This window comes from Benincasa hispida, chromosome 5 (assembly GCF_027475165.1).
Source record: "Benincasa hispida cultivar pf3 chromosome 5, pf3_genome.v1.1, whole genome shotgun sequence".
In the NCBI taxonomy this organism is placed as follows: Eukaryota; Viridiplantae; Streptophyta; class Magnoliopsida; order Cucurbitales; family Cucurbitaceae; genus Benincasa; species Benincasa hispida.
The window spans coordinates 27,799,999-27,812,037 of record NC_143482.1 but is presented as its reverse complement, the minus strand read 5'-3'; the positions used below and the strand labels follow the sequence as shown (position 1 = coordinate 27,812,037).

The following is a 12,039-nucleotide window of genomic DNA, read 5'->3' as shown; positions in this document are numbered from 1 at the left end:
ATAATTAATATAATGTATTTGATACATTATAATATAAAGTATTTTGAGAGAAAATGAATATTTGAATTTGATTCGAATATTAATTATATGAATGAGATTCATATAAATACTATAAGTTAATTAAGAGAATATTAAACCATAGATTATATAATATTTGATATAATATATACTATAGGTTATATGTGTTATATTAGATATAACATATAGTTTAATATATAGTATCTATATAATAAGGTAGTTATTATATATGTATATTTATATTAAATTATTTTTTAAATTAATTAAAATGATAACTCCCTCCCCTTAATTCTCTCTACCATGGTAATGGGAGGTTGGGTTTTTACACTAAGTTGAGTTTTTAGTTTTCTTTTTCTTCCTCAAAGAAAAAAGAAAAAAAACTCTACACAAAAACTCCCTCTCTCAAAATCTCTTTCCCTCTTCCAAAATCATGACGAAGCCCACCCCTCTTCTTGATTCTTACCCAAAAGAGAAGATAGAGGTTTCCATTATGGTGGTGTCCAACCAGTTGGGTTTTGGTGTTGCTAGTTTTTGTTCGTGATCTAAGGAGATTTGGAGCGTACATGAACAATTGGAGAGGAAATCAAGAAGACTTGTGACTTCAAGGGTAAGTGTTAACCTAACCCTAATTTCCTCTTTTTCTCTTGTATGTTGCATGTTGTAATTTTTAATGCTTGACTAGTTTTCGTCCTCTATTTTTAAAGTTTCTGTAAAATAAATAAAAATGGGAATTGATCACACTTCTGTAGGGTTTTCACAGACTTTCAAGGATAACTAATCGGATAAGGATGTGGGTTGAAAGGCATTGGTGGTGGTGGTGGTGTTCAACCTAAATTAGGTCAGTAGAACCCACAAGGCCACCCAAAATTATAATAAAACATTATTAATCATGGAAACACCACAAAGAATCAACCAAGAAAGGAATCAAACAAAAATAAAAACAAAATAAAATAAAACTAAAACTAAAACTAAAACTAAAATACACTCTAAATTAAAATCTGTAACACCACGTATTTTTTTAGTAATAAAGTAACTTAAGTAATTTTTATTATTGAAGAGCATTTTTGGAATTTTGGACTTCAAGTGTAATTGCGGGATTTTAATTGTTGGCGTAAAATTATTCAATTTGGAAATTAATGGTAGGAATTAATTTCATTTTGGGAAGGAAAGAAATTTAATAGTATAAAGTGGAATAAGGAAAAAAATAAAATATAGTTTATTTTTATTTCCTTTTTTAGTTATTATTATTTTTATAACCCCCCCTCCCCCCACCCACCCTCCAAATTCCCTTCTCCCTCACGCACGACCAGACCCCCCTCCATTTTTTTTACTCAGCTGTCTGTCCTCTTCAGCCCGACTAGATCGCCAGCCGCTGTCCTCTTTAGCCCGATCAGATCGCCAGCTGTTGCCCTCCTCAGCCCAACCAGACCGTTTCCACCCGAGTGTTGTAGCAAGCCTCTACAGCCACTCACCACCGCCGACCAGTGTTGCTCCTCTGCGTCACCCACGAACCAACCAGCGTCGCTCCAGACGCATCTGCACCTGAGCCACTGCAGCCAGCACCACTTCTCTCCTTCAATCAATCGGATCTATGCCAGATTCCTCCTGTCGTGGCCGTCGTTGCTTGTGCCATCATCAGATTTATCAATTTGGGTAAGATTTCTGTTGTTTGGGGTTGTTTTCAGTTGATTCTTGACTGCCCATTTACTTTTGGCACCAATCAATTGAGGCCTTTATGTTTCAACTTTGGATTCATGTTCTTGAAGGTATTAAGGTGCTGTTAGGTGAAGTTGGAATTGTTTTAGCAGATTTGGTGCGCCTCATATCACACTTTGGGTGTGTTTACCCAGATTTTTGGCAGTACTTGGAGTATGTGTGATTAGGCCTTGGTTTTAATTTTAAAACTTGGTTGCGTTCTTATGTCAGGGTCTTACTTGGAGTTGCTGGTTTCGTTGATTGTCTGATATTATCTGCGGATTTTCGATTTAGGTAAAGTTAAATTGAAGATCTTTAAATAATTTGGTTAATTGGATTTATACTCCAAAGATGAGTTTAAAACTTTGGATTTGTTATTTTTGGACCAGTGGTGTTAAATTAATATTTGTAATGTATGTTATAGGGTGGATTCAAAGCCTTCCAAGAGTTGTAAAAGGGTTAATTACTTGGATTAATTTGTGACCAAATTTGAGGTAAGTAATCTTACTATTGGAACTGCCCACAGGCCAGGCACTAGATGTAGTTAGTATGATAGATGAATATTATGATAAAACGATGGCATGATAGACTGATAATTTAGTATAACCGATGTATGTTCTTGATCGAGGATCTGAAAGATTTATTTGTGCACGTAGATACTTGAATGCTAGCGTGAGATTATATTTGATTCCATGAGGTTGTATTTGATATGTGAATATTGAGGCATGTATGTATGTCATAGAACTATATTGTGATAATTATGATGTTGAGACTATGATAGTGATTTTACTGATTAGTTAGATGCCCATTAGATATTGTGTTTCCTTCGGGATTCATCAGATTGTGTTTCCTTTGGGATTCACCAGATATTGTGTTTCCTTTGGGATTCACTAGAGGTAGTGGGCATACATAATTATAGTAGAGTAGAAACTAGTTTTGTATGTATGTATGTGTCCCATGAGGAATAAGACAGTTCATATGTTCCACCAGAGGTAGGCATCTAGAGGACATAGATGCCTAACCTGACCCCAGTAGTGGGGTTACTTACTGAGTATTTTATACTCATTCTTTCTCATGTTGTTGTTTCAGGTAAAGGTAGAGATGCACCGGCGAAGGACAAGCAGAATTCATGATCGAGCCACTAGGACTAATTTTATGCTTCTGCTCATGATTAGATTTCCTTTCATGTTTTACTTAATTTTAAGTTTTGATATTTGAAACCTACTATTAAGGATTGTTTTCAGACTTATTTATTAACATTTATGATTTATGGGTACCCTATTATTGTTTTTAATATTTGCATTTAATAAAGGACTTTGGAAATTACCTTATTTATTTAGCATTTATTTCACCATAAAAGAGTGTCGTTTTAAGTTCCATGCATGCATGTATTTAGTAACGGCCTAACTTAAGTCCTAGGGGGTCGAGTCGTTACAGTTGGTATCAGAGTCCACGTTTTGGGTTCTATAGACTGACTTACTATATAAGTCTAGATTGTCCCTGTGGCCCAGTATAGATTCCTCGTCATCGCCGGGTATGTCGTACTAATGAAAGTTTCAGTGTATATATGAGATTAGTGATGTAGTGTTTTAATAGCATGATTTCTGAGAAAGACCCAGAGATAGATAGTTAATTTATGAGTTCATGACAGGACATGGCACCTAAACCTAGAACAAGAAAGACCGTTAGAGGAGGGGTACAAGAAGAGGGAGTTGAGTGTAGCCAGACTGTCCCGACAGCTCTAAATCCACCTATAGCCCAAGTCGATGAGAAGGCAATGGAAGCCAGAATTAGTGAAGCTATTGCATCCTCCCTGATGGGAAAACCGCAAGAGTTGATTCGTAAAAAGATCCCAGGATAAACTGCCGAAAACCAGGCTCAGAAGGAACCGGTGCCACCCGAGCAGTTACAGCAGACCCGACCGTAAGATAGAGACATGCAAGGCTTGTCTCTTGAGGCTAAACATCTGAGGGATTTCAGGAAGTTTGACCCTCACTCCTTTGATGGATGTTGGGGGACCCCACCAAAGCAGAGATGTGGTTGTCATCTATCGAGACAATTTTTTGTTTTATGAGGTGCCTAGAAGAGCACAAGCTTCAATGCGTAGTTTTCATGTTGATTGGCAATGCAGAAATCTGGTGGCGTTCAGCAGAGAAAATGATTGATACTGGTGGGAAACTTGCAACTTGGGAGCAATTCAAGGAGCGCTTTTATGAGAACTATTTTTCGGCTAACACCCGATACAACAACTAGACAGAATTCTTGAACTTGAAATAGGGAGTTATGTCGGTGGAGGAGTATGAACAGGAATGTGATAAGCAGTCCCACTTTGCACCTAAACTAGTAACCACCAAGGAAGCGAGGACTGAAAGATTCATCCAGGGTCTGAGGAGCGGACTGCGAGGTATGGTACATGCCTTGGAACTCAAGACGTACGCGGCGACACTGCGGGCCGCTGTGAGGATCGATGCTGACTTCCAGGCAGGAGAAGAGTACAGGAGGTCGCTCGGGATTGGGACCTCTGCAGGTCAGAAAAGAAAGGTTGAACCCAGGGCTCCTGAGCATCAGCAGAGGAACCAGAACACAGTTAATGCACCACGTCAAGGAGGATAGGCCGATATGCACTACTTGTGGTAGACGACACTGGGGATGATGCCTAGCCGGCTCTAAGGTCTGTTTTCGATGTGGCTAGAAGGGGCATATGTCAGAGAAATGCCCAAGGAGGAATGTGTCTGAACTCAGGGGCCAACCTGTAAGCTTGTTTCAGGGAGGCTCGAGTTTTCAACAGTAGTAGGGTAGGGTGTTTTCTACCACTCGGCGTGAGGCCGAGAAGTCAGGCATAGTGGTGACAGGTACGCTTCCTATTTTGGGGCACCATGCTTTAGTTTTGTTTGACTTTGGCTCTTCGCACTCATTTATATCTTCTGTATTTGTAAGGCATGCCATGTTAGACTCAGAAACTTTGCCCTTTGCACTGTCTATCTCCACTCCATCAGGAGTGATCATGTTAGCCATAAAAAAGATAAAAGCATGTCAGGTAGAGATAGCAAATCACGCATTACATGTGATTTTGGGCATGGATTGCTTAGCTGCTAATCATGCCAGCATAGATTCTTTCGTAAGGAGGTCATCTTTAACGCTCATACAGGAGCCAGTTTTAAGTTTAACGGGGTTGGGACTGTGGTCCTACCCAAAGTGATTTCAACATTAAAGGTCAATAGACTGTTTGACCAAGGAGCCTGGGGCTTTATGGCCAATGTGGTTGACACTAAAGGGGCTGAAGTCACCTTGACTTCAGAGCCAATAATGAGAGATTTTCCAGACATTTTCCCAGAGGATCTTCCTTAACTGCCCCCGCAGTGGGAGATAGATTTTGCTATTGAGTTGGAGCCAGGCACGGCCCTTATTTCGATGGCTTCATACAGAATGGCACCAGCAGAGCTGAGGGAATTAAAGGTCTAATTGCAGGAGTTGTTGGACAAGGGTTTCATATGCCCTAGCATGTCACCATAGGGAGCTGAACAAGGTGACCTTCAAGAACAAGTATCCCCTTCCTAAGATTGATGACTTGTTCGACCAGTTACAGGGAGCTACGGTATTCTCAAAGATTGATCTCCAGTCAGGATACCATCAGCTGAGAATAAAGGACAGTGACATACCCAAGACAGCTTTTCGTTCGAGGTATGAGCATTATAAGTTCATAGTGATGTCGTTCGGACTAACGAATGCCCCAGCAATGTTCATGGATTTGATGAATAAGGTGTTCAAGGAATTCCTCAACACCTTCGTGATTGTTTTTATTGACTACATCTTGGTTTATTCCAAGACAAAGGTCAAACATGAGGAGCATTTGCAAAAAGTTTTGGAGACGTTGAGGGCCAATAAGCTATATGCTAAGTTTTCTAAATCTGAGTTTTGGTTGAGGCAAGTGTCCTTTCTAGGGCATGTCGTATCAAAGGAAGGTGTCTCTCTGTGGATCCTGCAAAGATTGAGACAGTTATGAGTTGGGCTCATCCAACCACAGTCAGTAAGGTACGCAGTTTCCTGGGGCTAGCCGGCTACTATAGACGATTTGTAAAGCACTTCTCTCGCATAGCCGCCCCATTGACTCAGTTGACCCGGAAGGGAGCCCCTTTCGTTTGGAATGAGGCTTGTGAGAACAGTTTCTAAGATCTCAAGCAGAGGTTGGTTTCAACCCCTGTCATTATAGTACCAGATGGATCAGGTGGTTTTGTTATTTATAGTGACGCATCCAAGAAGAGGTTGGGAGGCGTACTGATGCAGCAGGGTAGAGTAGTTGCTTACGCTTCACGTCAGCTAAAGAAGCATGAACAGAATTATCCCACACATGACTTGGAGTTAGCAGGAATGGTTTTTGCTCTTAAGATCTGGAGACATTACTTATATGGAGAGAAGATATAGATCTTCACCGACCACAAGAGTTTAAAGTACTTTTTCACTCAGAAGGAGTTGAACATGAAGAAAAGAAGGTGGCTAGAGCTGGTGAAGGATTATGACTGCAAAATTTTGTACCACCTAGGGAAGGCAAATGTAGTGGCAGATGCCCTAAGCAGAAATGTGGCTCATTCAGCAGCCCTCATTACTAGACAGACTTATTTGTGCAAGGAGCTAGAGTGGGCAGAAATTGCAATCGCAGTGGGGAAGGTCATAGCACAGTTAGTGCAGTTGTCAGTGCGACCGAGTCTAAGGCAGAGAATTATTGATGCGTAGCATTGTGACCCTTATCTGGAGGAGAGAGTTCGTAGGTGGAGTCATGCTAGGATGGAAAATTCTAAATATCAGCGGAAGGTGGTCTCCTTTATCAGGGACATTTGTGCGTGCCAGCAGATAATGATATTAAGAATGAGTTGTTGTCAGAGGCTCATAGTTCCTTATTTTTTATTCACCCTAGCTGCACCAAGATGTATCAGGACTTGAAACGTTATTACTGATGGAATAATATGAAAAGAGAGGTTGCGGAGTTCGTCAGTAAGTGCTTGGTGTGCCAGCAAGTGAAAGCCCCGAGGAAGAAGCCAGTAGGCTTGTTACAGCCATTGAGTGTGCCAGAATGGAAGTGGGAGCATGTGTCTATGGACTTCATCGTAGGGTTGCCATGGACAGTCAAAGGTTTCACGGTGATTTGGGTTGTGGTAGACAGACTTACTAAATTAGCATATTTCATACCTGGGAGGTCCACCTTTTCAATAAATAAGTGGGCACAGATATACATGAAGGAGGTGGTGAGATTACACGGAGTGCCTGTGTCCATTGTGTCGGACAGAGACCCTCATTTCACGTCTAACTTCTGGAAGAGTCTTCAGGCAGCCTTGGGGACCCAGTTGGATTTTAGTACAACTTTTCACCCACAGACTAATGGGCAGACCGAGTTATTGAATCAGATATTAGAAGACATGTTGCGTGCCTGTGCCGTAGAGTTTTCAGGAAGCTGGGATGCTCACTTGCATCTGATGAAGTTTACTTATAATAACAGCTACCAGTCCACTATTGGGATGTCTGAGTTATTGAATCAGATATTGGAAGACATGTTGCGTGCCTGTGCCATAGAGTTTTTCAGGAAGCTGGGATGCTCACTTGCATCTGATGAAGTTTGCTTATAATAACAGCTACCAGTCCACTATTGGGATGTCACCATTTGAGGCACTTTATGGGAAGAGCTTCAAGTCTCCTATATTGGGATGAGGTAGAAGAGAGGAAATTGCTAGGACTCGAACTAGTACAGACCACGAATGAGGCAATACAGAAGATCAGGGCTCGTATGCAAATAGCTTAGAGCAGGCAGAAGAGCTATGCCGATGTGAGACGTAAGGACCTGGAATTTGAGACTGGTGTTAAGGTGTTCTTAAAAGTGGCACCCATGAAAGGTATTCTGAGGTTTGGCAGGAGAGGGAAGTTGAGCCCAAGATTCATTGGACCTTTCGAGGTCTTGGAACGAGTTGGCCTCGTAGCTTACCGTTTGGCATTGCCGCCAACACTCTTTTCAATTCATAATGTCTTCCATGTTTCGATGCTGAGGAAGTATGCGACAGACCCGTCTCATGTCGTTGACTTCGAGCCCTTGCAGTTGAATGAAAACTTGAGCTACGAGGAGAAACCTGTAGAGATCCTCGCCAGGGAAGTAAAGACATTGCGCCGCCGGGAAATTGCATTTGTGAAAGTCCTGTGGCAGAATCACTAGTTCAAGAAGGCTACCTGGGAGCGAGAGGATGAGATGAAGGCCCAGTACCCAGAGCTTTTTCAGGAATGAACTTTCGAGGACAGAAGTTCTTTGAGGAGGAAAGAATATAACACCCCATATTTTGTTAGTAATAATGTAATTTCAGTAATTTTTATTATTGAAGGGCATTTTTGGAATTTTGGACTTCAAGTGTAATTGTGGGATTTTAATTGTTGGCGTGAAATTATTCAATTTGGAAATTAATGGCAGAAATTAATTTCATTTTCGGAAGGAAAGGAATTTAATAGTATAGAATTGAATAAGGAAAAGAATAAAATATAGTTTATTTTTATTTCCTTTTTTAGTTTATTATTATTATTATTATTTTATAACCCCTCCCCCAAATTCCCTTCTCCCTCACGCGCGACCAAACCTCCCACCCCCTCCATTTTTTTTACTCAGCCGCCCGTCCTCCTCAGCTCGACTAGACCGCCTCCACCCGAGCCCTGTAGCAGGCCTCCATAACCGCTCGTTGTTGCACGATCGAGCCGCCGTCGACCAGCACTGCTCCTCTACGCATCACCACGAACCGACCAGCGTCGCTCTAGACGCATTTGCATCCGAGTCATCGCCGTCAGCGTCGCGCCTCTCCTTCAATCGACTAGATCTACGCCGGATTCCTCCTGTCATCATCGTCGTTGCTTGTGCCGTCATCAGATTATCAATTTGGTAAGATTTCTGCTGTTTAGGGTTGTTTTCAGTTGATTCTTGACTGCCCATTTACTTTTGGCACCAATCGATTGAGGCCTTTATGTTTCAAATTTGGATTCATGTTCTTGGAGGTATTGAGGTGCTGTTCGGTGAAGTTGGAATTTTTTAGCAGATTTGGTGCGCCTCATATCACACCTTGGGTGTGTTTACCCGGATTTTTTGCAGTACTTGGAGCATGTGTGATTAAGCCTTGGATTTAATTTAAAACTTGGGTGCGTTCTTATTTCAGGGTCTTACTTGGAGTTGCTGGTTTCGTTGGTTGTCTAATATTATCTGCGGATTTTCAATTTAGGTAAAGTTAAATTGAAGATCTTTAAATAATTTTGTTAATTGGATTTATACCCCAAAGATGAGTTTGAAACTTTGGATTTGTTATTTTTGGATCAAGGGTGCTAAATTAATATTTGTAATGTATGTTATAGGGTGAATTCAAAGCTTTCCAAGAGTTGTAAGAGGGTTAATTACTTGGATTAATTTGTGACCAAATTTGAGGTAAGTAATCTTACTACTGGAACTACCTATGAGCTAGGCACTAGATGTAGTTAATATGATAGATGAATATTATGACAAAACGATGGCATGATAGGCTGATAGTTTAGTATAACTGATGTATGTTCTTAATTGAGGATCTGAAAGATTTATTTGTGTAGGTAGATACTTGAATGCTAGCATGAGATGATATTTGATTCCATGAGGTTTTATTTGATTTGTGGATATTGAGGCATGTATGTATGTCATAGAACCATATTGTGATAATTATGATGTTAAGACTATGACAGTGGTTTTATTGATTAGTTAGATGCCTATTAGATATTGTGTTTCCTTCGGGATTCACCAGATTGTGTTTCCTTCGGGATTCACCCGATATTGTGTTTCCTTTGGGATTCACCAGAGGTAGTGGGCATACGTAATTATAGTAGGGTAGAAACTAGTTTTGCATGTATGTATGTGTCGCATGAGGACTAGGGCAGTTCATATGTTCCACCAGAGGTAGAAATCTAAAGGACATAGATACCTTACTTTAATTATTATTCAAAATGGTACTCTTTTTGTAAACAGCTCTATTAAAGCAACAAGGTCTCGATCTCAAGGGATTAACAAAAAGTGCACTAGTGAATGAGGAAGTTCCACTGTTGCTGGAGGGAGGCGGGAAAATGGAGGTTTAGATGATACCAGTTTTGGTTGTTTGAAATGGTTAGATTAGTTTTGATTGTTTAATTGGGGTCCTGATGGTTTTCATTCTCTAGGTATGGCGAATCAATGGCAATGCCAAAACTCCATTGCTTGCAGAGGATATTGGTAAATTTTATAGTGGAGACTACTACATCATTCTTTACACCTACCACTCTGGTGAAAGGAAAGAAGATTATTTCTTGTGCTCTTGGTTTGGAAAGGATAGCATCGAGGTTAGTTAGCATTTAGGGTTTATTTTGAGAAAATCTAACTATGTAAGTTACATACTTAAACTTGGAATGTGGTGGTACACTTGCCAATTCAGTTGAATAACTAATGCTGATTCTTTAAGAAAGGGAATAATGGAAGATTGTTTCCTTGATCTAATGAAAGTACTCTTGATTCCTGTAAAAGAATAATTTCTTGTAAACAAGTGTAGGGATGTTTTCTCATTTCTTACATTTTCATATAATGACATATTTAAGTGCATTTGTACATAAACATATGTGTTTATTGCTGATAAACCATTTTTTATTATTTCAAACCTCAGGAAGATCAAAAGATGGCTACACAGTTGACGAATACAATGTCCAACTCGCTGAAAGGGAGGCTTGTTTAGGTACCATAAACATAAAGTATACGTGATAAATAGTTTCTATCTTTGGGAATTTCCTTATCATATGCTTTTTTCTTTTGGCAGGGTTGTATATTTCAAGGCAAAGAGCCACCCCAATTTATTGCCCTCTTTCAACCTTTTGTGGTGCTCAAGGTGGTAGTCTTATAAAGCTTCTTTCTTAACTCATCTCTTTTGATTAGAATCACGTTGTAGTTTCTTTTACAAAGTTCTGATGTGGAACTGAGAGGGTCCTTGAGAGACACAGAGAACCATCATTTTCTTAATGAATTCTGGTGTAGGGTGGCTTGAGCTCTAGTTACAACAAACTCATAGCAGATAAAGGATTGGCTAATGGAACTTACACGGAAGATTCTATTGCCCCTATTAGGATATCATAAACATCCATTCACAACAATAAAGCAGTGCAAGTTGAAGTTGTACGTAGTAGTGATTTTGATAATTTTCTTTCTATGTTAAGTGTGATTCATGCTTTTTAAAATGCCTTTTAATCTTTCCTCTTGAGGTTTGAAATATATGTGTGCATACATATTCAAGCTGACTGGAAATAATGTTATAACATTGTCATTGGGTCATGTTTCATGTTTATGCTGAAAGCCTATACTAATTTGAGCCATTGCAAGTCTTATGGTAACGTCTCAACTTATGATTATCTAGGTTGCAACCTCACTGAACTCTACTGAGTGTTTTGTTCTACAATCTGGCTCTTCTGTTTTCTCTTGGCATGGAAACCAAAGTACATTCGAGCAACAACAGTTAGCTGGGAAAAGTTGCAGAGTTTCTAAGGGTAAGGTCTCAAACATTTTATCCATTTATATATATTTGAATGGATACAATCTTCCGTTGCATGTGTTACGCTTACGCCCAAACCTTTATTGTTTATGATCCTTTGAACAATAGTGGTCAGAAAAAGAAGCCTATAACCAGATACTGCTAAAGCTAGGAGGTTTGTTCAAGAAGAATTATGAAGGAATCCATACTTACCAAGTGGAGAGGGACAGTAAACTCATAATGTTTGTAAAATCATAATCTGTGTATTACTTATAATTTGTGTTTTCAAGGCCTGAATTATTGTACGCCTTTTAAATTATAATTCTATAACAAAATTTATGGATTAAATGTAATAGATTTACTATCCATACATGAATAATATGTCATAGCCATAACGTTCGATGATGATGTGTCATGTTATAATTTTTTACCAAAAAAATGGATTTGGCAAGGGAACTTTAAAAAATGGACAATAATTGATAAAACGGATAGATTCGGGCTTCAACGTCGATTAAGAATTAAAAAAAATAGGTTTTAATGTCGGTTACAACCGACATTAAAGACCTTTAATGTTGGATACAACCAACAGGCTTTAATCACTATATCGGTTGCAACCAACATTCAAGGCTGTGTTATTGGTGTTATTGAAGCCCTTCAACTGACATTAAAGGGCTTTAATAACACTATCTTCAATGTCGGTTGCCAATCGACATTAAAGCCCTTTAATGTCTGTTTAAAACCGACATTAAAGCCCGAATTTCTTCTAGTGATATTTGAGGATCGTTTTGACCACCGTCCAGTG

General features: G+C 39.5%; 2 protein-coding genes across 4 annotated transcripts; both read left to right on the top strand.

The window, feature by feature from the left end:
- Positions 1–1,536: 1,536 nt before the first annotated feature.
- LOC120078058 (villin-2-like) lies at positions 1,537–11,642 on the top strand. 3 transcript variants are annotated; one of them, XM_090313465.1, is made up of 12 exons: positions 1,537–1,671; positions 1,785–1,854; positions 1,945–2,007; positions 2,138–2,207; positions 2,803–8,951; positions 9,082–9,151; positions 9,719–9,819; positions 9,907–10,065; positions 10,383–10,451; positions 10,533–10,601; positions 10,748–10,885; positions 11,124–11,642. In XM_090313465.1, the coding sequence occupies exons 7-9, from the start codon at positions 9,814–9,816 to the stop codon at positions 10,449–10,451; spliced, it is 234 nt and encodes a 77-aa protein (XP_090169591.1). In that variant the 5' UTR covers positions 1,537–1,671; positions 1,785–1,854; positions 1,945–2,007; positions 2,138–2,207; positions 2,803–8,951; positions 9,082–9,151; positions 9,719–9,813; the 3' UTR covers positions 10,533–10,601; positions 10,748–10,885; positions 11,124–11,642. The 3 variants fall into 3 exon arrangements, with proteins under 3 accessions (XP_090169591.1, XP_090169592.1, XP_090169593.1); XM_090313466.1 differs by having other exon boundaries at positions 10,533–10,603; positions 10,677–10,885; XM_090313467.1 differs by lacking the exon at positions 10,748–10,885.
- Positions 7,589–7,909, top strand: LOC150036012 (uncharacterized). Its single transcript, XM_090313541.1, has one exon. The coding sequence runs from the start codon at positions 7,589–7,591 to the stop codon at positions 7,907–7,909; it is 321 nt and encodes a 106-aa protein (XP_090169667.1).
- Positions 11,643–12,039: the final 397 nt, after the last annotated feature.